At 45.3% G+C, this 27,547-nt stretch overlaps 1 protein-coding gene across 2 annotated transcripts in view; it reads right to left on the reverse strand.

The window, feature by feature from the left end:
* The window catches only part of PRKRA (protein activator of interferon induced protein kinase EIF2AK2), a 33,455-nt gene extending 11,036 nt beyond the window's left edge, over positions 1–22,419 (reverse strand). The window contains exons 1-7 of one of the 2 annotated variants that reach the window (XM_077448101.1): positions 22,209–22,419; positions 13,411–13,580; positions 8,119–8,200; positions 7,307–7,391; positions 6,516–6,633; positions 4,738–4,835; positions 1,185–1,359 (exon numbers count right to left, since the gene is read on the reverse strand). In XM_077448101.1, the coding sequence (XP_077304227.1) occupies positions 1,185–1,359; positions 4,738–4,835; positions 6,516–6,633; positions 7,307–7,391; positions 8,119–8,200; positions 13,411–13,580; positions 22,209–22,282 (802 nt within the window). In that variant the 5' untranslated portion in view covers positions 22,283–22,419. Of the gene's footprint in view, positions 1–1,184; positions 1,360–4,737; positions 4,836–6,515; positions 6,634–7,306; positions 7,392–8,118; positions 8,201–11,882; positions 12,014–13,410; positions 13,581–22,208 lie in introns of those variants that run through there. The other variant, XM_077448102.1, reaches the window with a different exon arrangement.
* Between the last annotated feature and the right edge of the window lie 5,128 nt (positions 22,420–27,547).

Consider the following 27,547-nt stretch of genomic DNA (forward strand, 5'->3'; position numbering starts at 1 on the left):
ACTGGTGAAAAAACAAACCACACACACACACACACACACACACACACACACTAGGGGGGAGGGGTTATATGGGGAATTTAACTTCCCGTTTAGGGTGTGCCAGTGTCCATCACCTGAAGGTGCCATATATCCCATACAATTATTACTGTGGCTCTGTGTCCCCTGATGTACGATAAAGAAAAATTCTCCTCAGTAAACCCTCAAAAATGTTAATACCAAAGACCTTACTTCTCAGACTTGACAGCCAAGCCCTGATAACTACTATCCTACCTCAATGGCAAATAGAGGGCCCTGCCACTGAACTAGGGAATGACTGTTGATGGCAATTAGTCCTGAAATTCAGGCACCCTAGTAACAGTGAAACTAGCTGCATTAAGGCACACTGAAGACTGTTTTCAGACTAACAGGACCTTCTGTTTAAATATTTGACAGGTTTACTCTAAGCAATAACAATGTAGGAAGCTGTGGAAGAAAGGGAGCACTACACAGATCAGGTTGCTAGAATTTAATTAAGGGAATCCAACACTACAACATATGACAGAATATACAAAACTGCTTGCAACCAGAAAACGTGATTTAGAACCAGAACAGTAAAAACGGACATCAAACATTCACAAGAAAATGGTTTACCTGTAAATGTACTTTTTGAACTTGGATCTAATCCAAATGCTGCTTTTCATTAAAGGCCAATTTCATCTTTTTTTGTAAGAACACACACAATTTTTTCTCTGCAAAAAGTGCATTTTATTTTTTCACTCTACAGCCTGTAAGGCATTGCTCCCGCTATCAGCGATGCCAGGCTCCTGCAGACACCTACTACAGCTGTCTGCCCACACCTCGTACAGGCATGATCAAACCGGCAAGGACGCTCACCAGCACCCTTGCAGTTCATTGAGAACTACAAGCTGTTGGCAGCAAAGGTGATGGTAGATGGTGTCAATTCGTTCACAGAACTCTGAATAACGAGGGCGTGTGGACGGAGCCCCGTCCGGCCGTTCTGTTTTTAAATTGTGACAGTGAGTTCCGGGAAAAAGAACCCCCCCCCCCCCCCACCGTCACAGGGAGGGGCAGGAGCTGAAACATGTTACACCCCAAATATGGGTGGAACATGTTACATATTCCAAAAGGTGAATCTAACCTTAAGGTGAGTGACATTCATACATAATATATCAAAAAACACTTACCAATATCCAAGTAGGATACACGGATGTCTTGCTCTTCTGCCACCTCTGTCAACATGGTCACATAATCTGTGTTGGGAATACTTAGTGGGCTTCTTTTCAGCAGGTTTATTTTCTCTCCAGATGAATTTTTCAGGTTGTCCCAGGTACAACCAGTGTTATTCACAATCCCCTTTTTCTGTAACGATCAAAACATTCAACATTAAACGCCAGTATTTTCTGCCATTTCTTTAAATAAAGTATCCAACAAAGCAGTGCAAGACGAAAACAGCAACTTTATTTTTTTGAGACATTTATACAATAAGCGCGTACAGGGCATATAGACAGAATCCAGAGTGCAAGAGTACAAAACTACATAATTCCAGTAAGAGAAGTTTGTCAAATGTGCAGAGGTCCAACCGGTGCAAATAGTAAGCTTAGGGATAGGCAGAATACACCCCCCCCCCAAGTACTGGCCATTAGCCGCAGGGGACATTGGGTTGAGAACACCCCTAATGACTGAGGCAGTAAATCAGACAATACAGCCAGATACCAGCCACAATATGTTCCAAGTCAAACACCCAATTTCATAGATAAAAATCTGAAGAGCACAGGAAAGGAAGTGGGGGAAGAAGAAGAAAAAAAATAAAAATAAAATAAAAAAGGGGGGGGGGGGTAAGAGAGTTGGGTTGGTAAGGTACTATGCTAGCGTGCGCATGTCGATAGGAAGACCAGAAAAGACATCAATTCTTAGAACAGTTTTCCAGTAGGTCCTTACCCTCAGTAGATAAACATGTTCCAGTAGAACCATGTTTTTTGTATAATGTGCCCCCTTGTTCTGGGCAGTAAGTACTAAAGCAACCAGCTCGTTGATGCCCTCAACCTTAAAGTGGTTGTAAAGTCAAAAGTTTATTTCAACACATGATATAGATATATATGCGTGTGCCCCCATAGCAAGCTGCTTGCTGTGGGGGCACTCAACAGGAGGGACAGGGGACAAGAGCCGGCAAGGGACCTGAGAAGAGGAGGATCCGGGCAGCACTGTGCAAAACCACTGCACAGAGCAGGCAAGCATGACTTTTTCCTTCCAACAAAAACTTTTTTTCTCTTCTGGAAGAATAATTCTTTGCTCCACTGAACTTATTTGGTACCCCAGAAATTGTACTTGCAGAGCCAGGTTGAAGTTGGACTTTTGAACATTCACAATACTTTGTGCCTAAGCCCTTTGAGGACAAACATTTAACTGGCTGTTTCTTCTTGACAGGAAAGCACTATCTGCAGGTCTGTCAAGAACTGAATCCAAATCAGAGCTGAACAATAAGTCCAAGAATGGGACCAAAGCTTGGTTTTTGGATGACGCATCTCCCAGCCAGGTTTTTAACCACAGGGCCCTTCTGAGTTAGTAAGGGATGCGGATTTTGTTGTCATCCTAATAGATTCTGCTGATGTGCCTGAAACATAAGCTACAGCTGCTGACAAAGTCGTAAAGGAAGTGAGAATTTCTTGCTTGGGAGAATCCGCCATTATATGTGCTTTAAGCCGATTCACCCAATATTCCATATTCCTAGAGACACAAAGTAGTCGCCATTGCTGGTTTGAAGTTGCCCATGATGGATTGTCAAGCCCTCTTACGCTGTTGAGCCATCTTTTTATCCATACGGTCCTTTAAAATCTCCATGTCCTCATATGCCAGATCAGTTCTTGAAATCTGAGAAAAGGCTGCAATGAGTTTTTCTGCTGGGTCTTCATTGAATGGGAACCTCCTTTTATGGGCCCTTGGGAACAAAGGCAGAGAGAACCCAAAGTAAAATTAGAGCAGAACACACATCTGCCCCTTACCTGGGTCTTGCTGGTGCCTGTGCCACTTGCTGCAGCCCCAGAACCCATCCTGGTACTGTAGTGTGTTGCATGTGGCTAAAACGCCAGTTCCAGACTCCATTAGCGCCTCTGCACCGGACCAGAAATATAGGCACCAGTCCTGTTCCTCCCCCCTCCCCCTGCGTTTTCCAGGAGAAATGCCATGCGCCTGCTCCTAGGATGGCGCGCCACTTTGGGGTACCTCACTTTCAGCAGATGCAGAGTCCTCTGACTGCCCTCCCAAGATGGCGTTGGCGTTCAGGGAAGTGGCCGGATAAAAATAAAAAAATATAAAAAAGGTCCACCGCCTGGAAGCGGCAACACCTAGAGCAGTCCCAGCTCTCTCCGAGCACTGATGAGGGAGAAGTAGCCCATCGCACAGCTTCTGCCATCACCCTGTGGAAATGGGAGGAACTGGCTCTCTGATATATGGAAAGAAAAGTGATGGAGCAGGGAGCCTGACTTCTCAGGACAGCACCTTGAGAGCTCCTCACTCTGCACTAGGTGTTCCCCATCGGAGGAAACAAAAACTGGCAACATGTGGGAAGAAGCCTCCTTTTAAAGTTTGGTGGAGGTGTGTTGCCTGTTGGCAAGTGGGGAGGAGCCACTCTGGTGCTGTCCCGAAAGTAGTTTAGGGAAATAACCAATTTCAAAAAAATTCTTAGGTAAACATAAAAATATTGCATAGCATGTAGTGCTTCATTTTATAGATGACATTGTATACTCCATTTCATATGTAAATTATGGCATTTTCAGCTATACTGAAATCAGCATTAGTCAAAACTAAGTCCACTGCAGGTCCATATAATGTGCATACTTGCATATTCTAGCATATTTACCTACCCTCTAGAGTGCCCTTCTCCAATGAAGGTAGGTCCTCCTTCCAACATCTCTTCCCAGGTCTATTATGCGACCTTGGCAGAAATCTTTCTTACAGATGCTGAGAATAGGCCGAGTATGCGGCACTGCCCAAGTACTAAATAGAGTCTCCTCCACCAAAAATACTGAACCTGATCATTTTATTTTTAACTTTAGTTAAGCTTGAGTCATCAGAGCAGTGACTCATCCCTTATCAGAAAGCTTAGCAATAGGTTTTCTTCAAACTAAGCCTCTTTGCTGTGTTGTCTACAAGTTGCACTGAAAAAATAATCTGCTGTAAGCAGTGCATTTCCTAGCACAGTGATATTTGTCATACTACCATGACTATTACAGAGCTGCATTTGCCATTGACCAATTATAAACCCAGACTTATTGCAAAGCGATTTGACCTTAAACAAGTGGGCAATATTTTATAATGAAGACAAAACTGCACAATAGCAAGAAATTATTTAATGGTGAATAGATGTAAAAATAGATTAGAGTGGATTATTTTGAGGAGGAGGATATAATTTAATGTAACTTTAAATCTAAAAATGTTATTGATTTGTATGAAATCTAATGAAAGGGTGGAATTGCTGTTATGGCAGAACAGACATAATATCCTGAACTAGCCGACATCCAAGTCTATAGAGAAGTAGTTCAGACACTGCCATGAACCACCCCATTCAAAAGAGACGTGGAGCTTCATATCGATGTGTTGAAGCAGCTCTCCAGCAAAAGTCCAAAGAGCCGGCACTTTTATACTGTAAGGACAGATTTGCTGGTCAAGGTATAACGGTTGTTGCCTTTTGATTTTTCTCTTTTTTCAGTGTATAGCTTACCATATTAATGACATACTTACCAAGGAGATATTGAGATTATCAGTGGGAATGCTTTGTAGTTTAGCCAATAACTTCTCTGCCGCTATCCTCTTTGCCACTTTCTTTGACGTCCCTGAGCCTACAAAGAAAATGATTCAGAAACATTTAGTTGCATGGCATGTCAACCACATCAATGGCAAGCCTATCCATCTAACAGTCCAGAGATCATCACATTCTTAACTACATTAGTGCCATCAGTTTACTAATCTGTAGTATAATTTAACAAATAATGTAGAATATAATGTATAATATAATGTATCTACAAATAATGACAGTGCCTGCCATACATAAAATTTTTTTAAAAAAAAACGCACACACTAAACAGTCTTCCTCATTTCATCCTGTATTGAAGTGGTTATAAACCCCCAACATATGCCCAATGAAGTGACAAGCCTCAGGTGACACACAGGGGTTGATTTACTAAATACAAATAGACTAAACATTGCAAGTGCAGTTGCTCCAGAGCTTATTAAATTAGGGAGAGCTATAGACTTCCATCATCCAATCAAGTGCAAGCAAAAATCCTCTCTTGCATGTGATAGGTTACTCTTTGCGAAGTTTCACCTCATTTACAGGTTTATTCTGGATTTTAGAGGTTTACAACCACTTTAACTGTGCTACCCCAAACTGCATAAAGAAGAATATATTAGATGCTTTTAGTCAACTAAAAAGTTTAATGCATTAGAAGACCTTAGCAGCTCATTTTAGAACCTTCTAGTCTTACTCCCATACTGATCTTCCAGGTTATAGCAAATCTAAGAAAACTACAGAGAACGTCTCGTCGAATAACTTCTCATCAAAGGATAATGAAAACAGGGCAAATCTGGTGCAGCTGTGCATAGTAGCAAACCAGCATTTTAAAGCGGGGCTCTGCTTGTTGGCTCCCCCCCCCCCCCCCAAAATTTGGCACCTTTGGGGGAGGGTTCCTGGTTTTGACAGGCATCACCCAGAAGTTTGGCACACCTCCTCCTTCCCCTGATTCACAAAGCGCAGAGTGCTTTGCACATGTGCAGTAGTGAGCTAGCTGAAGCTGCGAGGCTTCACGGAGGGTTTCCCTTTCAAGAAATGGAGGGGGGGGGGGGTCAGCACCCAAGAGCCAACCTGAAAAATCGGCTGGGGTGAAGACACCGCTGGATCTCTGGACAGGTAAATGTCCTAATATTAAAAGTCAGCAGCTGCAGTATTTGGAAGGAGCCTGGAGCTCCTAACTTCAGCTTGTTCAATTAAGCTTTGCCAAAAAAAAAACTGGAAGCTGATTGGTTTCTATGCACAGCTACACCAGATTTTGCATTTCTCCAGTTTTAGTACATTGGCCCCAATTAGTGTTTCAGCACTTTGAAATAGAATCGAAGACTGACCCAGTGTGCCTGTGCATGGAGAATGGTTTCAATGATCAACATACTACTAATAAAGTGCTGCAGCTGCCTTCTTAAGATTAATCTGGGATTTTGGGCTCCAAAGGCCTGGAAGGGTCATGTATCTGTGCAAGGACCACTAGGTAACCAAAGGTTTGAGTTTAATGATCTTGCATGACTAACAGAGGGCCATCACTTGCACTACAAGTCACAAAGGAGATTTTTGCATAGTATTAGGTACTGAATATCAAAAGTGTAAAAAGACTTTACCTACACTGTATAAATTCACCTGTAAATCTGCAGTGACCTGGTGATGGATAAAACCTCCCAATGTCAATATTTTACATGTATGGCTATATAAATACTAATGGTATTACTCCAAATACAGTACACAGTTAATTTACCAGTTTCTACAAAAGTTTCCACTCTGCAAGACAAGGTGAACTCCCTCTTATGAGCCGGTCCTGCTTCCTCCGATATAAAATACTCAGGAAGTCTCCATCCTTTTTGTACAGCAAGCTCCTAAAGAAAGAGTCAATTGAAAACATCATAAACACTTAGTATGCAAGGACTTTCATCACACAGACAGATCAATTCACAGAACATTAAGGGCCTGTTCATGGCAGCGAGCGGTAAAACCGACCACTGGTGTGTGCTGTGAGAACGCAAATGAGCCAATTCCAGCACATTGCAAGATTTTTTTTTTTTCTTTCCACAGTACTTTATGATGCAACCTGTCATTCTAAAAAAAAAAAAAAAAAAGGGGGAATGGTTTGCAGTACTTTTTTTCTGCACACACCATAGGAATGCTGCGATGTGAACTGACACCATAGGAAGCGAGGCATTTTGTCCTGACTATGCAATGGGGATGCAATGCAAATAGCTGCCAGTACAGCCCTGCTGTGAACAGGCTCTGAAATTTCAAAATTTTGTAAAAACATCTAGAAATGCAGATATGTAACTAATTGTACTAGACAGCCATCCACAGCACCTTAGAACTTTTCTGAAGGTCTAAGCTTTGGCAAATCCTCTCAAGCCACAAGGCAATAATGGAGCCTGAATGCCAATGCTTTAGCACTTGGTATAGGGATATAGTGTGCAGGTGTGTTCTGGAGGGTTTACCAGATAACCTGGGAGACCAGTACTGCTGTGATGCACAGGTTTACGGTATGTTTAAAAAAATAAAGAAAATTACCTGAAGTGAGCCAATAGGATTTTCTTGCGTCTGATTAGCCGTTTGCTTGGATACATCTCGTGTAATGGGTTCTGTCATAGGCAAACTGTAATTGACAAACATGCAAATGTGAAAATCAAGAGGCTGTCTTTATAAAGAGAAAATAAAATGCACTGGTCCTAAAGTTAGTGGACATGTTAACCTATTTTAGCCATTTTCCAACTTTCCACTCTCACAGATCACATCCCTAGACAGGTCTCCATCACTAAAACCAAGTCACTTTTGGAGGCCAGCGCAATCTGGTAAACATAGAAACTCAAGCCCGCTTGAAGCGTAATTTCATTCTGCCATTCTCTCCTTGAGGCTAGGTCACCTTTGGAAATTTGTGAATTGGCACTCAGATTAGAATTGGACAGTGGTGAGAGCACAGTGCAGCTTGAGAGGCCCTACAGAAGTTATGGGTTTTGCTTGCGATTCACCTACTACGTGTTACCATTGCCTTAACGTGAGCTTAGGTCATACAGGTTGCATTTCTTCCCTGAATCGTTGACAAATCTTTGGGGATCACATGCCTCGTCACATCAACCTTGGGAGCACAGCCAACTTCCAAAAGCACCGCATACAGAAATAAAATAGCTTCAAGCAATATGCACTCTGCACTTAGACAAAAAAAATACTCTTCAGTACCCCCATGACCTGTCTAAGAGTGGGGGCACAAGATAGTGGGGGCACAAGATAAGACCAGATAACGAGAACACGGGGTAAATACAGAATTGGTGTTTTGCTAGACAAACTTGTAACATATGTTTACATATTATTAGATCATATCTCACTTTAGAGTGGCATCTCCTCTTAATATGTTCAAAGCAGATTCTGCAGCTTTATGTTTTGCAATCTTCTTGCTAGGCCCATCCCCTAGAATATACACAAGAATGAAAATTAAGTTCAATCATCAATAGAAAATGTATAGTCTATTGTGCTAAAGTGGCAGCACTATCAAAAGCACTGCTATTTTCGATCACATTTATCACAAAATGGAGGCTATTCAACCTGAAAAATACATTCATATTTGCAGCAGCCAATACCATTCTGTAAACCCATCATTGCATTTCCAATGCAAAGCATCATGCGTTTCCCTTTGGGTGGGGCAGGTATGCCATCAGCAGTACAGCATTGCATAATGCAAGTGCCACTCTCTGAATCAACAAGGGTCAATTAATGCTGGAGGAGAGGGCAAGATGACCTTGTAAATTATGTAATTGCCCTGAAGACTTTGAAAGAGGCAGAGAGAAGGGAAAAATAAATAAAAGCATGTGATTTTGTGCACGCGGTGTAGAGGGCACGCGCTACTGGAGTGCTACTTGTGCTGTGGTTGGACACAGCCAGAGCCAGTCAGCAGGTCTGGCAGCCACGAAACGCAGCTCGCTGATTGCTCCGTCTCCACTGAACAGCTAAGCTGAAACACTGACCTCTTTTCCCTCCAGTGAATCCATTCCCCACACAGTAAGCACCTCCCAGGAACACACTTAACCCTTTGATTGGCCCATGGCTTTAACCTCTAACCTGCTAGTGTCAGTACAGTGACAGTGCATTCTGTTAGCACTGATCACCGTATTGGTGTCACTTAGTGTCCAATTTGTCCACCGCAATGTTGAAGTCCCAGAAAAAAATAAAAATAAAATAAAAGGGTCATAAATCTATCCCATAGTTTGAAGACACGATAGATTTTGCAAAGCGATCAATATATGCTTATTGGGATTATGTAGCAGAATACATATTGGCCTAAAAACTGATGAAGAAATTTAATTTTTTTTATAGCAAAAAATACAGTTTTTTTATTCAAAATTGTCTTTTGTGCTATAAACAAAAAAAAAAAACCCAAGGAGGTGATCAAAAGCCACCAAAAGAAAGCTCTATTTTTGGGAAAAAAAAAAAAGAAGGAAAATGCTATTAGGGTACAGCATCACAGGGCCGCGCAATTGTCAGTTAAAGCAACACACTGCCATATCGCAAAATAATGTCCTGGTCATGAAGGGGGGGGGGGGATTAAAACAATCCAGAGCTGAAATGGTTCATTTGGGCTCACTATGGTGTATAAAAAATAAAAAAAGGAAGCAGTAGAATAAATAGTAGCCAATAAGGTGCAAGAATCTTTATACACTTGGAATATTTTCCCCCATCTCATACCAACTATCCCAGCCGCAGCGGCTGAAACACAACACCAAGGTCACTTGGGAAAGTTGCAATACAGAAACGCATGACTGAACTACAGATATCTGTTGCTTCTGCTCAAAGACGTTGAAGATTTGGTTCTTCCATTTACATTAAAGCAGCTCTTACCACTCATAGCAAACCTGTTTTGTACTTAAAGCATATCTAACCGCAAAAAAAAAACAAAAAAAAAAAAAAAAAAAAAACAGAAAACTACCTGTTGAGCTTGCTAGAAATGCAATGCCCTTGTCACTGCACAAAGAATGTTATCTTTATTGCGGAAACTATTAGTATCATCAATCTGCCATGTCATGTAGATAAACCAAAGCCCAGCCTGTGTGACAACCACAGATGTCCCAATAGCTACAATGCAGGGGGAGAGAGAAAAAAAAAAAAAAAGAAAAAGAAAAAAACCCACACACACACACACACACACCCCATGAAGGGGTTGATTTACCAAAACCTGGTGCAGCTGTGCATTGCAGCCAAGGATGAGCTCAGGCGTGTTTGCAAACAGCACATGCAGAGCACTCCAGGAAGTCAGCACTGCGGAGCGCCAATCACAGGCATTGAGACATTTCCCGATCTTTGCAGCCGCGCATCGTGACAATGTCTCATTGCTTGTGATTAGCGCTCCGCAGTGCTGACTTCCTGGCGGGCTTTGCACATGCTGTTTTCTAACACGCCTGAGCTCATCCTTAATTGCAGCCAATCAGCTTCTAACTTCAGCTTTTTCAATTAAGCTTTAACAATAACACCTGGAAGCGGATTGGTTTCTATGCACAGCTGGACCAGATTTTGCACTCTTCAGTTTTAGCAAATCAACCCCAAAAGAATCAGAAGCGTGTCAATTGCAGGAGCTTCAGGTGAAAAAAAGACAATGACATGAAAAAAAAATACAATGAATGTAGCTGTCGCTTCTAAAGGACTGGTAAGCTAAAATACATTACACATTTGGTTTTTGGGACTATGCCAAAAGTTTTTGACTAAAGTTCAAAAATGAAGTCCTTTTAATAGGACACTCACCTGCTCCCGGATCCAGCAATGTCCTCACCCGGCCAGTTTCTTCACCGGGTTTCGGTCCCTGGCACCGGCATGCCAACTGTGGGCTGTGTGACAGCTTGTGGCTTCACAGCTGGCTGCTCACTGCACTATTTGATTGGTCCCACAGCTTTCTGGAACCTTTGCCATGTCCCACAGGGCAAAGGAGGGGAGGCCAAACTTCCAGTCAGATTGTCGCAGCGATTTGACCAGAAGCAGGGGAGCGGGCATCTGTTAAAACCAGATACCCATCTTTGGAGTGGCGAAGTAACAATGTTTACACTGCTCCTGCCCATTGAAATGAATGGGGCAGCGCAGCCATACCGCCACTATAGCAGCGCTTTGCGGTGGTTTTAACTCACGCGGCCACTAACGGGGGGGGGGGCGCCCGCACTGCCCTAGAATGAAAGGGGACTTCCCGAGTGTTGAAGTTTACCGCCAGCACAGAGCCACTGGAATAATGTTGTGTGCAATGGAATAATTCCACTGCTGACTGTCAATGGTTCTGTGCATACACACAAAACATTGTCCTGCACTACTACAGAGGAAACGCAATTGGGGGGGGGGGGGGGGATTCATAAAGGGTGCTGCACAAAACTAGTTTGTTGCTGAAATCTATCAGAGGCCAGCACGGAGAAGTGTGCATAATAGGCACTCCTTCCTCAGTGTACTCTCTCCCCAGTCACTGCCCCCATTAGATACAGGTGCATGGATTTTTTAATGTGGAGGCCAGAGCCTGATAAGAACTGAGAGTCTAGTTCCCCATCAGATCCGCCTTCCTGTTTATTGATCATGTATCGCACTGGGCAGATCCATAGCGGCTATTTAGTCCAATAGCGGCTTTCAAATCTGCCTACTGCCATCTCTTTTCAAACAAAATGAAGGTGCATCTGATGGGAAACTAGTCTCAGTCCCCCATGAGGATCAGCCCACCCAGTGACTCAAGTCATTTCCCAAAAAGGGAATTGCCATATTTTGGGAATGACATCACCGCTATCCATGGCTGGGGGGGGGGGGGGGATCAAGGATCACATACAAAGCATTCAGTAACTAACCAAGAACAGGCTACATTCCCAATTGTTAACAGGCAAGTTTACTCCAATCAGAATACTTTCGTATTTAGATATAATATAAAAGTATTGTTATAAATAATATTCGTATTGCTGAGTAAGTCCGCTCCTTAAAGCGAGAAAGTCCTAGTAGCCAAACATTACAAAACTATGCGCATTAGCAATTCTAACATTTTGTAACCTTGGAATACAAGCCAACCAACTCTATGCAACAAGAGATATAGTGAACCCAACAAATGATACACATCTTTCACAGTTTAAAAACGAAATCTCACCTTTTTTCTTAGAAGGATTCACTTTATCCGACATCGCAAGTCTCATCTGTCCCTGACCAAGACTTAATAGGAGTATGAGAGAATAGATATTGAGGGAGCAGGTTACCACTCCCACTGCTGAATAAACTACAGCTGTTCTCAAGGATTCACATTCAGGGACTTGGCCTATATTTACCAGCCTGCTCAGAACTTGTCACATAACCAGACAGTTCAGTAACCGATACCATTAAAGCTGGGCAATGCATTTGTCTTGATACTACCACTGGTCCTATAAACTTGGTGCAGTATAAAATACTAACAAAGCCAACTTTGAATTGCAAAGCTCTAGAAAGGCCATTTACTGGAAGTCTTGCTCCTAATAAATGATAAAGTACCGTATTTATCGGCATATAACACGCACAGGTGTATAACATGCACCTTCATTTTAGGGGGGAAGTTTCAGGAAAAAAACTTAACATTTTAATGAAGTACTTTGAAGCAAAAAAAAAAAAAAAAGTTTTGCATTTAGTTCTATTTCTAGGGGGAAATAAATAACACACAACAGTTTACTTTTAATAATTCAACAGTCAGGCACACATGAAAGAATAAGCCCCCGTTCACATTGGTGCAACTTGTCATGTTATTTGATGGGTTGCATCCTATGGCTAGCAATCACACTGCTCAAATTGGTGCGATACTGACTTCATGGTGCCGCATTGATTTGAAAACAATTCCCCCCCCCCTCAATGACCCTGACAAAGTGGCCCACCGACACCAACGATGGGGCACAATTCCTCCCAACAACGATGGAGCATTATTTCCCTACAGACATGGTACCTTTCCTACTCCAAATAGCAACAGTTCAGCCCCCTAAAGTCAGGACAGTAAACTAGTCCTTTGTTTAGAAAGTTTGGAGACCTCTGCTCTATTAAAAGGGGAAGTAAACCCTGATGGATTTACTTCCTCTGTCTCCCTGCAAAGGTAAAGCATAATGGGCTACTATGCATCACATAATAGCCCATTATGTGTCACTTAACTGACACAGGAGCCAGCAATGTCACCGCTGTCCCCTGTGGCACATCCACATTCTTCTGGTTATCACTGTTCCGGCCACTAACAGCGCCGGAGCATCGACGACATCACTACCGCACAGGAGCCGCCACTAATGGCATATCGCCGTTAACAGCGGTATACTCAGTGCGCCTGTCTTTGTAAATATCTCCTAAACCGTGTAGGTTTAGGAGATATTTCTTGGACCTACGGGTAAGCCTTAATCTAGGCTTACCTGTAGGTCAAAGTGGTTTGTAAGGGCTTACAGCCACTTTAAAGTGGTTGTAAACCTCAGACATGAAATATGAACAAAGCATATCCCTCTGATCGTGGATGTAATCCTTTGCAGTCTTGTGCAAGGAAATAGAAAAGAAAAAAAAAAAAAAAGGGCTTGCCTGCAAAAAAAAAAAAATGTGTAGGTGAACTTAAAAACATCAAACATGAAAATGATAGGGGTCATTTTCCCCAAACACACGCTTTTCAGCTGACAGCCTCATACCGGAGCATATTATTTCCCCAATAGTAACACTGAAAGTGAAACTAGGATTATGGGCTTGTCCTTCAGCCTTCTCCAAGGTGTAGACAGGGGGGTTGTTTGTCTTTGTTCCAAATTCATGTAGCAGCTGAATTGGAGTCTTGCTGATGTTGGCTGTTGGTATTTCATTTAACCTAGAGAGAAAGAACAATGTTTTTGAAAAAAAAATTGTTGTTATATTAATAGTTAGAATCTGAATGTCAGGGAGGGAACACGAGCCCTCCCGGGCTACCAAGGAGGAGGACGCCAGTTCAGCTGCTCTCAGCCTGAACAGGGGACCCCGGATGTCTGTCATCCTGACCCTAGGTACACAGACCTCCTTTCCCTTCTGTCATGGGCTCTCCCAGTTTCAGGGGAAGAAGAGCTCCGATCCAGCCTCCTCCTCCGGTGGAGGAAACAAAGACTGAGGGAGAAGGGACTGGTCCCACCCTTTAAAGGTCTGATGATGCGTTTCCTGCCTCCGGAGGTGGAGCCTTATCTCTCTAGTGCTGTCCTGGACAGACGACTAGAGACAAAAAAATAGTTATATTTATATGAGGCAGTTTATGGCACATAGCGCTTGTGTAGCAGACATTTTGGTATAAAGAACCAACGTAAACAAATTCAACTGTATTCTCTTGCCAATGAACAATTATACCACATGTGGTTGCACTCATTTTCTACACCCAAACATCAAATTTGAATTAAGAGATGTCTTGCCCTGAAAGAATTATACTGTATGTTAAGGTCACCACCATACACTGATCTACCATCAACTATGTACAGTGCATTGAAAAAAAAAGTATTCATACCCCTTGAATATTTTCCACATTGTCATATTACATCCAAAAACATAAATGTATTTTATTGGGATTTTATCTGATAGACCAACACAAAGTGGCACATTATTGTAAAGTGGAAGGAAAATGATTTTAATTTTTTTTTTACAAATATGTGAAAAGTGTGGCGCGCATTTGTATTCAGCCCCCCGGGTCAATACTTTGTAGAAACACCTTTCACTGCAATTACAGCTTCAAGTCTTTCTGGAGATGTCTTTACCAGCTTTGCACATCTAGAGTGACATTTTTGCCCATTCTTTGCAAAATAGCTCAAGCTCTGTCAGATTGGATGGAGGGTGTCTGAACAGCAATTTTCAAGTCTTGCCACAGATTCTCAATTGGATTTAGGCCTGGACCATTCTTTTTTTTCACATAAATTTTTATTAGAATTTTGCGAAAATACAATAAGGCAAAAAGGTACATGTTTCGATAAACAGGTACAGAGTAGATATATGACAATATACATCGCAGATATATACTAATCAGTTGAACACATACGGAACAAATACGAGAACATATCAAGTAAGGAGGCCGGGGGTCTTCATCAGCTATTGCAAACCCATCTTTTAAATAAAGGAATGTACCGTTTCTATATAGCTTCCTAATGATCATGAGTGAGCAGAGAAACAATGCAATCTGCTTCAGAAACCGGACCACACTTTCAGGCCGCCGGACACCCCAAAAGGGATCAAGCTGTGACCGGTGGCTGAATGATGGGAGTAAGCAGGAATGTAAGAAGGGTCAGATAGTGCCGGAATCTGCTAGCTTGCTTTTTATCAGATACTCATAAGGGAGTTTGATCCTGTACTAGTATAGGTCTAAGGTATAGAAGAAGAGCCCATTGGAGGCAAATAATGTAGGTGTACCTGGGGGCATATTAGAATCATAAATGAGAGGTTGAAAGTACAGGACACACTGCGTCACAAGGCCTGGACCATTCTAACACATGAATAGGCTTTGATCTAAACCCATTGTAGCTCTGGCTGTATGTTTAGGGTCGTTGTCCTGTTGGAAGGTGAACCTCTGCCCCAATCTCAAGTCTTTTGCAGGCTCTAAATTGGTTTTCCTCTAAGAGTGCCTGTATTTTGCTCCAATCACCTTTCCCTGCTAAAGTAAAGCATCCCCACAACATGATGCTGCCACCACCATGTTTCACAGTAGGGATGGTGTGTTCAGAGTGATGTGCAGTGTTAGTTTTCTGCCACACATAGAATGTTGCTTTTAAGTCAAAATTTTAAATTTTGGTCTCATCTGACCAGAACACCTTCTTCCACACATTTGCTGTGTCTCCCACATGGCTTCTCGAAAATTGCAAACAGTACTTAGGGCTTTCTTTCACCAATAGCTTTCTTCTTGCCACTTCCATAAAGGCCAGATTTGTGAAGTGCACAACTAATAGTTGTCCTGTAGGGAGAAGACAATGGCCCAGTAGGAGGGTTTTTTGCATCAAGATGGTCTGTGTTGATGGGGGACCCAGTTGCAGGAAAGAAATTTTCTTTGTATCGCTGGCCTTCCTTTCAAGGGGTCATTCACACCATACATGGTGGGCTGTGCTGGGCAGCCTTGCTCGGCACAGTCCCAACTCATAGACCAAGCAATTTGCCTCGAGTCCTAGGAGCTTTACAGCACTGTGCTGCAAAAAGACAGACCTTACTTTTATTTTTAGCCAAGCATGTTGTGACCAGGGGCGGATCCAGAGTCTAATCTCGGGAGGGGCACTGCTATAAAATATGTTTTTTGGGGGGCAATTTATATGGGAAATGGCTGGTATTGGCGCTTCAATCATTACGGCACCATGGTTGTTATGGTGTCAGGATGATTGAAGCGCATTATTTCTATTAATACATTGTAATATAAAATTAAATGGTTCAACTCACCATAATGCAGAATCAGTGGGAGCCCTGAGGATGTCACTTGCCATGTCGCCTGCCACCAAATGTGGATTGTCACTTGTCACCAAATGCGGATTGTTACTTGCCACGTCACCTGCCACACATTGCGGATTGTCACTTGTCACGTAGCCTGCCACACATTGCAGATTGCCACTTGCCATGTCACCTGCCACACATTGCGGATTGTAACTTGCCACGTCGCCTGCCACCAGATGCGGATTGCCACGTAGCCTGCCACACATTGCAGATTGCCACTTGCCACGTCACCTGCCACACATTGCGGATTGTCACTTGCCAAGTTGCCTGACCCACATTGCGGATTGCCACTTGCCACGTCACCTGCCACACATTGCGGATTGTCACTTGCCACGTCACCTGCCACACATTGCGGATTGTCACTTGCCACGTCACCTGCCACACATTGCGGATTGCCACTTGCCACGTAGTCTGCCACACATTGCGGATTGCCACTTGCCACGTAGCCTGCCACACATTGCGGATTGTCACCTACTGGTGGTCTTTTGTTGGGTCCCAGAGTGAACATAGGCAGCAGAGAGATGATGCAATCTCTCTGCTGCACACAGCTTCCTACACAGTGAGGGCGGAACTGGAGGGACGCAGGGCAGTGAGAGATGATGTCATCTCCCTGCTCCCCTGCCTGCTGGCTTCCTGATTGGCCAGCAGCCCTCCTAAGCCGCCCAGCTGCCCCCCCTCACCCGTCCACTCAGCGCGGGTACCCGCGGAACCGGCCGCGCGGGTACCCGCGGAACCGGCCGCGATTGGACCCGCGGAACCGGCCGCGACCGGACCCGCGGAACCGGCCGCGACCGGACCCGCGGAACCGGCCGCGATTGGAGCCGCGGAACCGGCCGCGGGTACCCGCAGAACCGGCCGCGATTGGACCCGCGGAACCGGCCCGCAGGTACCCGCGGAACCGGCCGCGATTGGACCCGCGGAACCGGCCACGATTGGACCCGCGGAACCGGCCATTCTGTCATCAGCTGGCGGTATTCTCGGAGGGGGCAATTGACCCGTTGCCCCCCCCCTGGATCCGCCCCTGGTTGTGACGCGGTACACCTTGAGACCCATTGCAGTGAATAAAGATGAAAAATTCTGCAACACTTCAATAAAGTTGGAAAGAAAGAAACATGTAAACAGTACAAGGCAGCATTTCCAACACACAGGCACCACTCACTTCACAGTGCATACCAACAGCTCACCCTTGCTTCACTAGTTTGTAAGTCACTAAGCTAGAACAAGTATGCAGCCAGTGAAATCACAAGACCTGTAGTATTTTATTATCTAAAAGTAGTGTCAATCTCCAAGGAATTAGTAACATACCTACAACACGTGGCATTTGTCAAGCCAATATGAGACTAATTCACTCATTTATAGGTCTCATCTTGTACTGGCCACTTCCTGGAACTAAAAATAAGAGTTAAAAATAATATCTTAGTGGATTTTGGCATTGGAGTTCTGAATCTAATTCCAGCATCAATAATGCTTCATGGGGTTGATTTACTGAAGGTAAATAGCCTGTGCACTCTACAAATGAACTTGCTCCAGAGCTTAGTAAATGAAGGAAAGTTATGCCGATTGCCATCATCCAACCATGCACAATCAAAAATGCTGTTTTTATTTTCGTTACATGTTATTAGGTATTCTTTGCAAAGTGAAGCATCAAAAATGTGTGGTTGAGCCATGTTTTTGCCACTCAACTACACCCCCCCTTTAAGCTGCAACAGGCAGAAGACAGGGTCGTTTACATGTCCTAGACGGAGACACGTCACATCACCAACTTGCAGTGATCAGCGGACGGCAAGCATTTGAAGAGGTGAGAGTGGTTAATATCCACATCTTTTCGGAATTTACTACTTTGAAGATAGAAACTGCATGAATTATTTTAAAGTTCAAACTCATTAAGTATTTATCTTAAATCCCATTCACACTGGTACGATTTGTCCTATGATTTGACAGTTCCAAAATTGCACCCCATTGTCAACAATGGAACTGTTCAAATTGCTGTAATTCATGTCGCAGCAACTTTGACAAAGATTCCTGCACTACTTTATGCTGATTTCATTGTGACTTGCATAGACTTGTTAAACAAAGTTGCAAATTGCACTGATCTGCACATCAAATGTCTCGGTTTGCAAGTGGTTTACCAGGGTTATGGCTGACGCTTTCAGCCATAACCCCAGTTTTTTTTTAGCCAGCAGCTGGCTCTCATGAAAATTCTCCGATCGGCTCATGAGCCGCTGGAATGCTTTCAGAAGCAGCAGGAGGGGATATCAACCCTCGCCCTCCCCCTGGTGTTTCTCAGACTTAATGGTTTCACTAGCGCACCCAAAAAGTGATCCAACGGTTCAGCCGGCTGGTCACAGAGGCAAAGACTACATAGTCTAAGATCACCTCTTTGGCCTTGGAGGACAGGAGCAACGTCCTCTTCTGCTCCAGGCTGGAAGACTATTTTTCCTTTTTTTTTTTTTTTTTTAATCTCCCTGGCGGAAATCCCGAATCTGGCTCGGGTTGGGATTTTACTATCACAAGCGGTAACCCCGAGCCAGACTTGGGATCGCATCACTGGATGCAGGGAGGACACAGGGAGAGTTACTTACCTTGTCCCCTGGATCCAGCAATGTCCTCCACGCTGTGTGATCGAGATGTCCTCCGCTCGATTCACACAGTGCCGAATGCTGCCGAGCTCCGTTCCCTGCGACGTTACGGCGGACAGCGGAGAACGGCACCAAATTCAAAAAAGTTAAAAGACACAACACACACAGTACTGTAATCTTACAGATTACAGTACTGTATTAAAAAATTACACACACACCCTTTGTCCCTAGTGGTCTGTGCAGTGCCCTGCATGCGCTTTTATATTATAAATACTGCTTTTTTTCTGCCTGGAATTTGGAGATTGTCCATAGCAACCAAAAAGTGTACCTTTTTCAGTGTTTTAGGATTTGATTACATTATTGAATAATTTTTATTATATTATAAACTTTCATACCCGGGATTTCTGCTAGACCCTGGTTTGAATAGATTTAAGAGTTATTCCTAAGAATTACAGGACTACAATATAAAACGCCAAATTTCCATGCAAAATAATTGTACCGCTTTCAGCACCTAAAATCAGAATGAATCATACCACCAGGGAGGTTAAAGGAAAACATTTTTTGATTTTTGTGTTTTTAAAGTAAAAAAGGAGAGATTTGGGGTCTTTTTGACCCCAGATCTCTCCATAAATATGACCTGTAATCCTCATTTCTAATACAAGCAATGTTTACAGAATAAAAAAAAAAAATACTGATTTAAACTTACAAGAAGATACAGGAACAGTGAAGCCAGAGCCGGTCTACATAGCTGGTGATCCATCAGAATCGGTGGCCCGTCATATTTGGTAAAGGAAGTGACGTTCATCTTGGCCATCTTGGTACACCCAGCTCTCGCCTGCAGTCAGAAGTCGGCATGTGGACATCTTTTTACACTTACCGAAGTCTTGCATTTCACACTCATTTTTACCAGTAAATGGAGCTTATATACTGAAATACAATATTTAGAAATCCATGACACTGTTTTGATGTTGAATTTGAAAAACCGTGACAAGCCTGCTGATCTCACAGGTGTGAGAATCTGACAGAACACTGCTGATTTTACAATGTATCAAAACAGTCTGACAGATTTAAAAATACTTTATTTTAGTATATAAGCTCAGCTTACTGATAAAAAGTGTGAAATGCAAGAATTCAGTGGGTATAAAAAGATGTCTGCTTGCTGCCTTCTAACTATAGGCTTAAAAGTAGGATTTTTTTTTAGATTTATACTCACCTAGGTGGACGCAGCATCTGTGCCTCTGCACTGAAAACCTGAGCGATTGAACTTCGCCGATCTCTCGGTTTTCACAGCTCCATCAACAGAGCTGCAGACTGTCAGTCACAGCTCTGTGCTCATCTCCCTCCATGCTCATTGGAGCGCTGAGCTGTGGAGGGGCGGAGTGGCCAACTCAGGCTCTCAGCGGCTCCCCGAGAGGATAAGCCGGGTGTCAGTCCAGATACCTAGCGGATCCAGACTTCCATCGTCAGGATGATGCGGTGCCTGGTCTAATATCCATGTCAGAGAGCGTACTTCAGCCCCCTCTCTGTTGAAAACGGGTCACCGGAGTGCAAAACAAAATTCCACGCCTGTGAAGCCAAACGAGTTCAGGCTGGACTTCTTGAATGTGGCAGAGTGTGCGGGGTGTACCAAGATGGCCACAACGGAACGTCCCTTTTACCAGATCTGACGGAACACCGGACTTTCAGGGTTCAGCATGGGAGACACAACAAATGTAAACAAAAAGTGCCCGAAAAACACCTGGCTTTCAAAGTGGTTATTGTATTTTCCACACACACACACACACACACACACACACACACACAGCTAATCAGCACATCACACGGCATAAAACGATCCTCTCTGTACAAAGATAACAGAGAACCTGGTGTGCACTGCATATACAAAATAATCCAACCTGCAGCAACTTGTATATTAAGAGTTTAAAAACGCAATTGTACAATCATTTCAGACTTGTTAGGACCTTTCATCGGGTACAAGAAAACCAATATTCAGTACGATTGCCTAGAAAGGACCTCTGAAATCGGCCTGAAAAATATGCTTTAGAAGGAATACTGATAAATACAGGCTTCATTCTCGCTGTACCTAAAGGTGGGTCCCAAAGAGTCTGAAAACGTATATTTATTAGAAGTTAAAAACTCATCTGTACAAAGTGCTGCCAAATTAAGGACAAAAAGTAAGCGTGTGTATATATTTTTTAATTTTGTATGCTGCTGCACAGGTTTGCATTCATTGTGGCCTAGTTCTCATGGGCTTCAGCTTGTATAGTGTGTACAGCGAGTATTTGCTTTCAACACACGCCGGCCAGCCGCCGTCATACTGCGGCAGGTCGGCACAATGTCATACTGCGGCAGGTCGGCACAATCCCGCGAGCTGTAATAGCTGTACTTCGGCTCCTTTAAGTGTGATAGGTAGCGGGCACTGCACTCTGGTGGTGCCGACTCTCATGGCTTGCAGTTTCGCGATTACTGCTGGCCACACGTGATCGTGGGCACGAGAGGCAGAACAGGGAGGTGTGTATAAACACACAAATTCCTGTTATGTGAGGAGAGCCAGAATGTGAGTTCCTACTAGCTATGAACCACCAGCAGCCGGTTGCACGGCGAGGCACAGCCGGTTGCTCTGTGCCACCGCCGCGCCGGCAGCACGCTCTGTGCCACCGCCGCGCCGGCAGCACGCTCTGTGCCACCGCCGCGCCGGCAGCCGGTTGCACGCTCTGTGCCACCGCCGCGCCGGCAGCCGGTTGCACGCTCTGTGCCACCGCCGCGCCGGCAGCCGGTTGCACGCTCTGTGCCACCGCCGCGCCGGCAGCCGGTTGCACGCTCTGTGCCACCGCCGCGCCGGCAGCCGGTTGCACGCTCTGTGCCTCCGCCGCGCCGGCAGCCGGTTGCACGCTCTGTGCCTCCGCCGCGCCGGCAGCCGGTTGCACGCTCTGTGCCTCCGCCGCGCCGGCAGCACGCTCTGTGCCTCCGCCGTGTCGGCAGCCGGTTGCACGCTCTGTGCCTCCGCCGTGCCGGCAGCCGGTTGCACGCTCTGTGCCTCCGCCGTGCCGGCAGCCGGTTGCACGCTCTGTGCCTCCGCCGTGCCGGCAGCCGGTTGCACGCTCTGTGCCTCCGCCGTGCCGGCAGCCGGTTGCACGCTCTGTGCCTCCGCCGTGCCGGCAGCACGCTCTGTGCCTCCGCCGTGCCGGCAGCCGGTTGCACGCTCTGTGCCTCCGCCGTGCCGGCAGCCGGTTGCACGCTCTGTGCCACCCTCCCCGATCACCTCTGGCGTCCAGTAACTTATAAGTCGAGTGGTGAGGCACTACAAGTCCCAGCACAGACACTACTCAGCCGGCCCCCTCTATAGAACACACTTCCCCTCTGCAGCTCGGTGTACGCCGGCAGCCCAGGACTGCATAATGGCCGCCCACCTCCCGGCTCTTCCCAGACTCACTTACCCCGGGGCGCCCCTAGCGGTGGCGGTCTTCTCAGAGCTCCTTTTAGGCGCGGCTGGAAACCTCTCCTTGGACATGGCGTCTGAGGGGGAGAGTACGGTCCGCTCTCCGAGGATTAGAGCCGCGCAGAAAAGGTTCTCTCCCGGACGGCGGCTCTTCTACTGCGCTGCACACAATCCCAGGGAGATGCCGGGCATAGCGGAAGGGGCGGGGCTACACTCCTCCATGCTAGACGGGCGACGGGGGCGGGGCCACACGCCTTCATACTGGGCGGACACTTGGGGCGGGGCCACATGCGTCCGTATACTGAACAGCCGAACAAGGCGGAGCCACACACGTGCCTCGCTAAATAGGCGCAATGGGGCGGGGCCATACACACGCCTCTCTTCTAGATGGCTGGCAAAGAGCGGGTCAACACGCTTTTATACGAAAAACAGATGAATGGGGGCGGGACCACACAAGCCTGTCTCCTACACGCTATGCTAAACGACTGAATGGGGGCGGGGTTAAACACGCCCCTCTTCTAGAGGGCTAAACATGCCTTTATATTACATGCCTTTATATTAAGCGAATGAATGGGAGTGGGCGTGGTCATTTCCTGAGAGGGGTGGGGGTTATAGCGGCTCTCAAGGTAGGTTGTAGCTGGTTGAGCCGATCAGAAGAAGAGCTGTGCATATGAGAGAAGTGATGAGCAGGGAGCTCTGTATTTTATGAATGAATAAACGGCTTTCTGTGATTGGCTGAGGTGGTCATTGACCTGCATTTTTGCAACATCCAGTTGCAAGTGCACTAACATCAAAAAGTTCCCAGGTATGATGATAAGCTGCACCATGAAGATACAAGGCAAGACATCAGTTCCCAAAAGTTTGCGTTAAGCACCCAGTATACAATATAGTCATCCTCACCAGTGGCGGCTGGTGCTAAAATATTTTGGGGGTGCAAACAAACAGAAACAAAATTTGAAAAAAAAACCCATCAATTGCAGCCACTGGGCCATCAAACTCTTCCACATTGCCAAATGCTGCCAGTGTGCCCATAAAATGCTGCCAGTGTGCCCAATTCTGCCAGTGTGACAGACAGTGTGCCTAATGCTGCCAGTGTGCTGAATGCTGCCAGTGTCACAGTGTGCCCAATGCTGCCAGTGTGAAAGACAGTGTGCCTAATGCTGCCAGTGTGCTGAATGCTGCCAGTGTGACAGTGTGCCCGGCCCTTACCCTGTCTTGTGACGCAGCGGGTGATGGCAGCGAGCGGGGTCCTTCATGCGTTTCCTGCACTTCTTCTTCCGTCCTCTTCTCCCATCAAGTGTCCAATAGTGGCGCCTGTTGTTTCAGCCAATCAGGTGACAGGTAACCAGACCTGAGGAACCTGATTGGCTGAGAGGCAGGGTCAGTGTTCGGGAAGCGATGCATTCGCTTCTCTAACACACCAATGAGTAATCAGCAAACGCACAGCAGTGCGTCCCCTGTTTACCCTTTTGGAGGCTTATTAGAGCCCATGACTCTATACAGGAAGCCTATTAGAGCCTATGGCTCTAATCAGGCGCTTCCAAAGAAACCCTGCCACTGTAATTCATATGCCCAACGCCCGACAAGAGGCCACTGATCCTCCTTTTTTTATGCTGCCTGTGGCTATTGCAGTTATTGTTCATACTGTTTAACTATCCATCTTTTTCATTTACAAATATGAGTTTTTGGCCTATTGGAGGTTGTCAGTAAAAATATGCTCCATCAGTACTTTTTTCATGTTTTGTCATTCAAAAGATTTTCTGAGAAGTTGGTAGCCCTGCCACCTGTCAGTGCTGCACTGCTCATCCACAGTGCCAAAGTCAGTAAAATAAAATCAACAGCCGGAGAGCCTTCTCATCACCTGCCTGAACCCTGTAAGGATATCTTCCCACTGGAGTATTTTAGATTAGTTTAATGCTAAAATATGGAGAATCGGTAGAACATAAAAAGAAGGATGAACATCAGAACACAAGCATATCACTATATCAGTCTGAATAAATGTACAGCAAAGTATAAGGCACATGGGTCTAACACAAGGCCCACCAGGCCATTTCATGTGCTCCTCACACCCAGGGCTTTTTTTTTTCAGCCAGAACCCTGCACACTGTGCATAGCACACACCTAAAGCCTGCAGTCTGTACATAATGCGCTCCTGAACTCTGCACTCTGTATATAGTGCACCCCTGAATCCTACGCTTAATACATAGTGCACCCCTGAACTCTGCACATGGCACACCCCTGAACTCTGCACTCAGTACATAGCACACCCATAGCGCAGTACATAGCGCACCCCTGAACTCTGCACTCAGTACATAGCACGCCCCTAGAGTTGCCACATCATCCAGGACACACATTAACTACACAGGTTCTGTGGCCGATTAAGGTGGTAATTAAACTCACTTGGTGCCTTATCTACATTAAATCAGCCTCAGTACCTGTGTAATTAATACGTGTCCTGGATTAAAGGGATGATGTGGCAACCCTACGCACCCCTGAACTCTGCACTCAGTACATAGCGCACCCCTGAACTCTGCACTCTCTACATAGCACACCCCTGAACTCTGCACTCTCTACCTAGCACACCCCTGAACTCTGCACTCTCTGCATAGCGCACCCCTGAACTCTGAACTCTCTACGTAGCGCACCCCTGAACGCTGCACTCCATACATAGTGTACCACTGAACTCTGCACTCTCTACATAGCGCACCCCCTGAACTCTGTACTTTCTACATAGCACACCCCTGAACTCTGCACTCTCTACCTAGCACACCCCTGAACTCTGCACTCTCTACATAGCGCACCCCTGAACTCTGCACTCTCTACATAGCGCACCCCTGAACTCTGCACTCCATACATAGCGCACCCCCTGAACTCTGTACTCTCTACATAGCACACCCCTGAACTCTGCACTCTCTACCTAGCACACCCCTGAACTCTGCACTCTCTACATTGCGCACCCCTGAACTCTGCACTCTCTACATAGCGCACCCCTGAACTCTGCTCTCCATACATAGCGTACCACTGAACTCTGCACTCTCTACATAGCGCACCCCCTGAACTCTGTACTCTCTACATAGCACACCCCTGAACTCTGCACTCTCTACCTAGCGCACCCCTGAACTCTGCACTCTCAAAATAGCGCACCCCTGAACCCTGCACTCCATACATAGCGCACCCCTCAACTCTGCACTCTCTACATAGCGCACCCCTGAACTCTCTACATAGCGCACCCCTGAACTCTGCACTCTCTACATAGCGCACCCCCTGAACTCTGTACTCTTTACATAGCACACCCCTGAACTCTGCACGCTCTACCTAGCGCACCCCTGAACTCTGCACTCTAAAAATAGCGCACCCCTGAACCCTGCACTCCATACATAGCGCACCCATGAACTCTGCACTCAGTACATAGTGCACCCCTGAACTCTGCACTCTCTACATAGCGCACCCCTGAACTCTGCACTCTCTACATAGCGCACCCCTGAACTCTGCACTCTCTACACAAGGCCCCCTGGGAGCTGCACTCTGTACATAGTGCATACTAGAGCTGCACGATTCTGGGAAGAATGAAGATCACGATTCTCAAAAAACTTTTATTTGAAAAATGTACAATCTCTGAGAACATTAGGTTATCAAACCAAATGGCAATAAAATAAGCCATACAGAAAAGGGAGATCATCACTATAACACTGGATAACACATGAATGTGATTTTGCATGTAGTGGCCACTGGCCACATCCCTGGATTGTATAGAACATACAAAGAACTGCTCCTCCCCCTTGGATGGGACTTTTAAGGCCACAAACAAACACTGAAGTGCATTAGAAATTTGATTTATTTCACATATATAGATCACATAATGGTCAATGGTTAAAAAGAATAATTTGTTTTGCTTTGTTTGTCACATGTATTATACCACATCTAGTGGTTTATGCCTTTAACCATTGATCATTGTTGTGTGATCTATCTGTTTATGTAAAAATAAATAAATTTCTGACGCACTTCAGTGTTTGTGGCCTTAAAAGTTCCATCCAAGGGGGATTTGGGAACAGTCCTTTGTTCTAAAATAACTTAAGCCATAATTAGGGTTGCCACCTTCTCTTCAAGTCAAATCCGAACACTTTAGCGGAGCACGCCAATTTTTTTTATAGTATAAACTTTATATATATTTTGCCATTAAATAATATTTCTAATCATATGAAGTTAATAACAAGAGTCCCTCTTTACATCAGAGTCCACAGAGTTCCCCTTTTACATCTGAACTCGCAGAGTTCTCTTTCACTGTAGGGGGGGGGGTCTCTGAAGACTCTGATGTAAGGGAGAACTCTGGGGACTCTAACATAAGCAATTCTCTGAGAGCCTTGATTTAAGGGGGAACACTGAGAACTCTGATGTACAGAGAGGACTCTAATGTAAGGGGGAACACTGTGGCTTCTGGTGTAAAGGGGAACTGTTATATAAGGGGTGCTCTGAGAACCCTGATTTACCTTAGTGTACTCACTCAGAGGCAGGAGAGAGAAGGGGGGAGACTTCAGTGACAGACAGGGATGAATGGTGAGCTCACTCACCCCTTGGCAGTCAGCACCTCTCATCCAGATGTATCCGAGGCTGCTGAATTTAAATTTCTGGCCCCAACTTTCCTTTTCTGAGGCACAGCACCGGGGTTTGGAGTGTGGGCAGACACAGAGGGGTAGGGGTGGGAGGATGAGGTGCTGATCGAGCCCTCTCTCCTCTCCTGTCTGTGTGTGTGTTTGGGGGTGGATTGTTAGTGCTGACTTTGGGCAGTGTGAAAGAGAGTAACAGACACTCTCAGCCTAGACAACTGCAGCCAGCAACCCCGCTGGGAAGCCATAGTCCAGTCTAAATAATGTGTCCGGGTTTCAGGCAGTCTAAAACCCGGACGCATGATTCCAAACCCGAACTGTCCGGGTGAATCCTGGACAGGTGGCAACCCTAGCCATAATACTGGCTTCAATCAAACAAAATGTGAAATAAAGAAATTACAATTACTTCAAAAAACATTCAGGTAACAGTTACTAACAGATCATCTTCACTGTCAGTGTCAGTGATGCCTAAGAACAGATAAGAGTGTAAATCCAAGGAGACAAGCGTTCGGATAGTTGTTGCTGTGAGCCTGAAGCTGGAACTGGTGCCCCTTCGCTTTGTGCAGCTTTGAAAAAGCTACACAAGGTTCAGGTTGTGAATGTAGAGGCCACTGGCCACATCCCTGGTGTAGCAGAGCGTCCCAGAGAGAGCCAGGAAAAGTCCTGTTCGGGGTTTATACCTCTCCCAGGCTCCTCTCATACACGTTCAGAAATCTGTGATCCATGATCCAGT

The sequence above is a fragment of the Lithobates pipiens genome, unplaced genomic scaffold, assembly GCF_037356315.1.
Source record: "Lithobates pipiens isolate NorthernLeopardFrog02 unplaced genomic scaffold, aLitPip1_a1.2 Scaffold_22, whole genome shotgun sequence".
In the NCBI taxonomy this organism is placed as follows: Eukaryota; Metazoa; Chordata; class Amphibia; order Anura; family Ranidae; genus Lithobates; species Lithobates pipiens.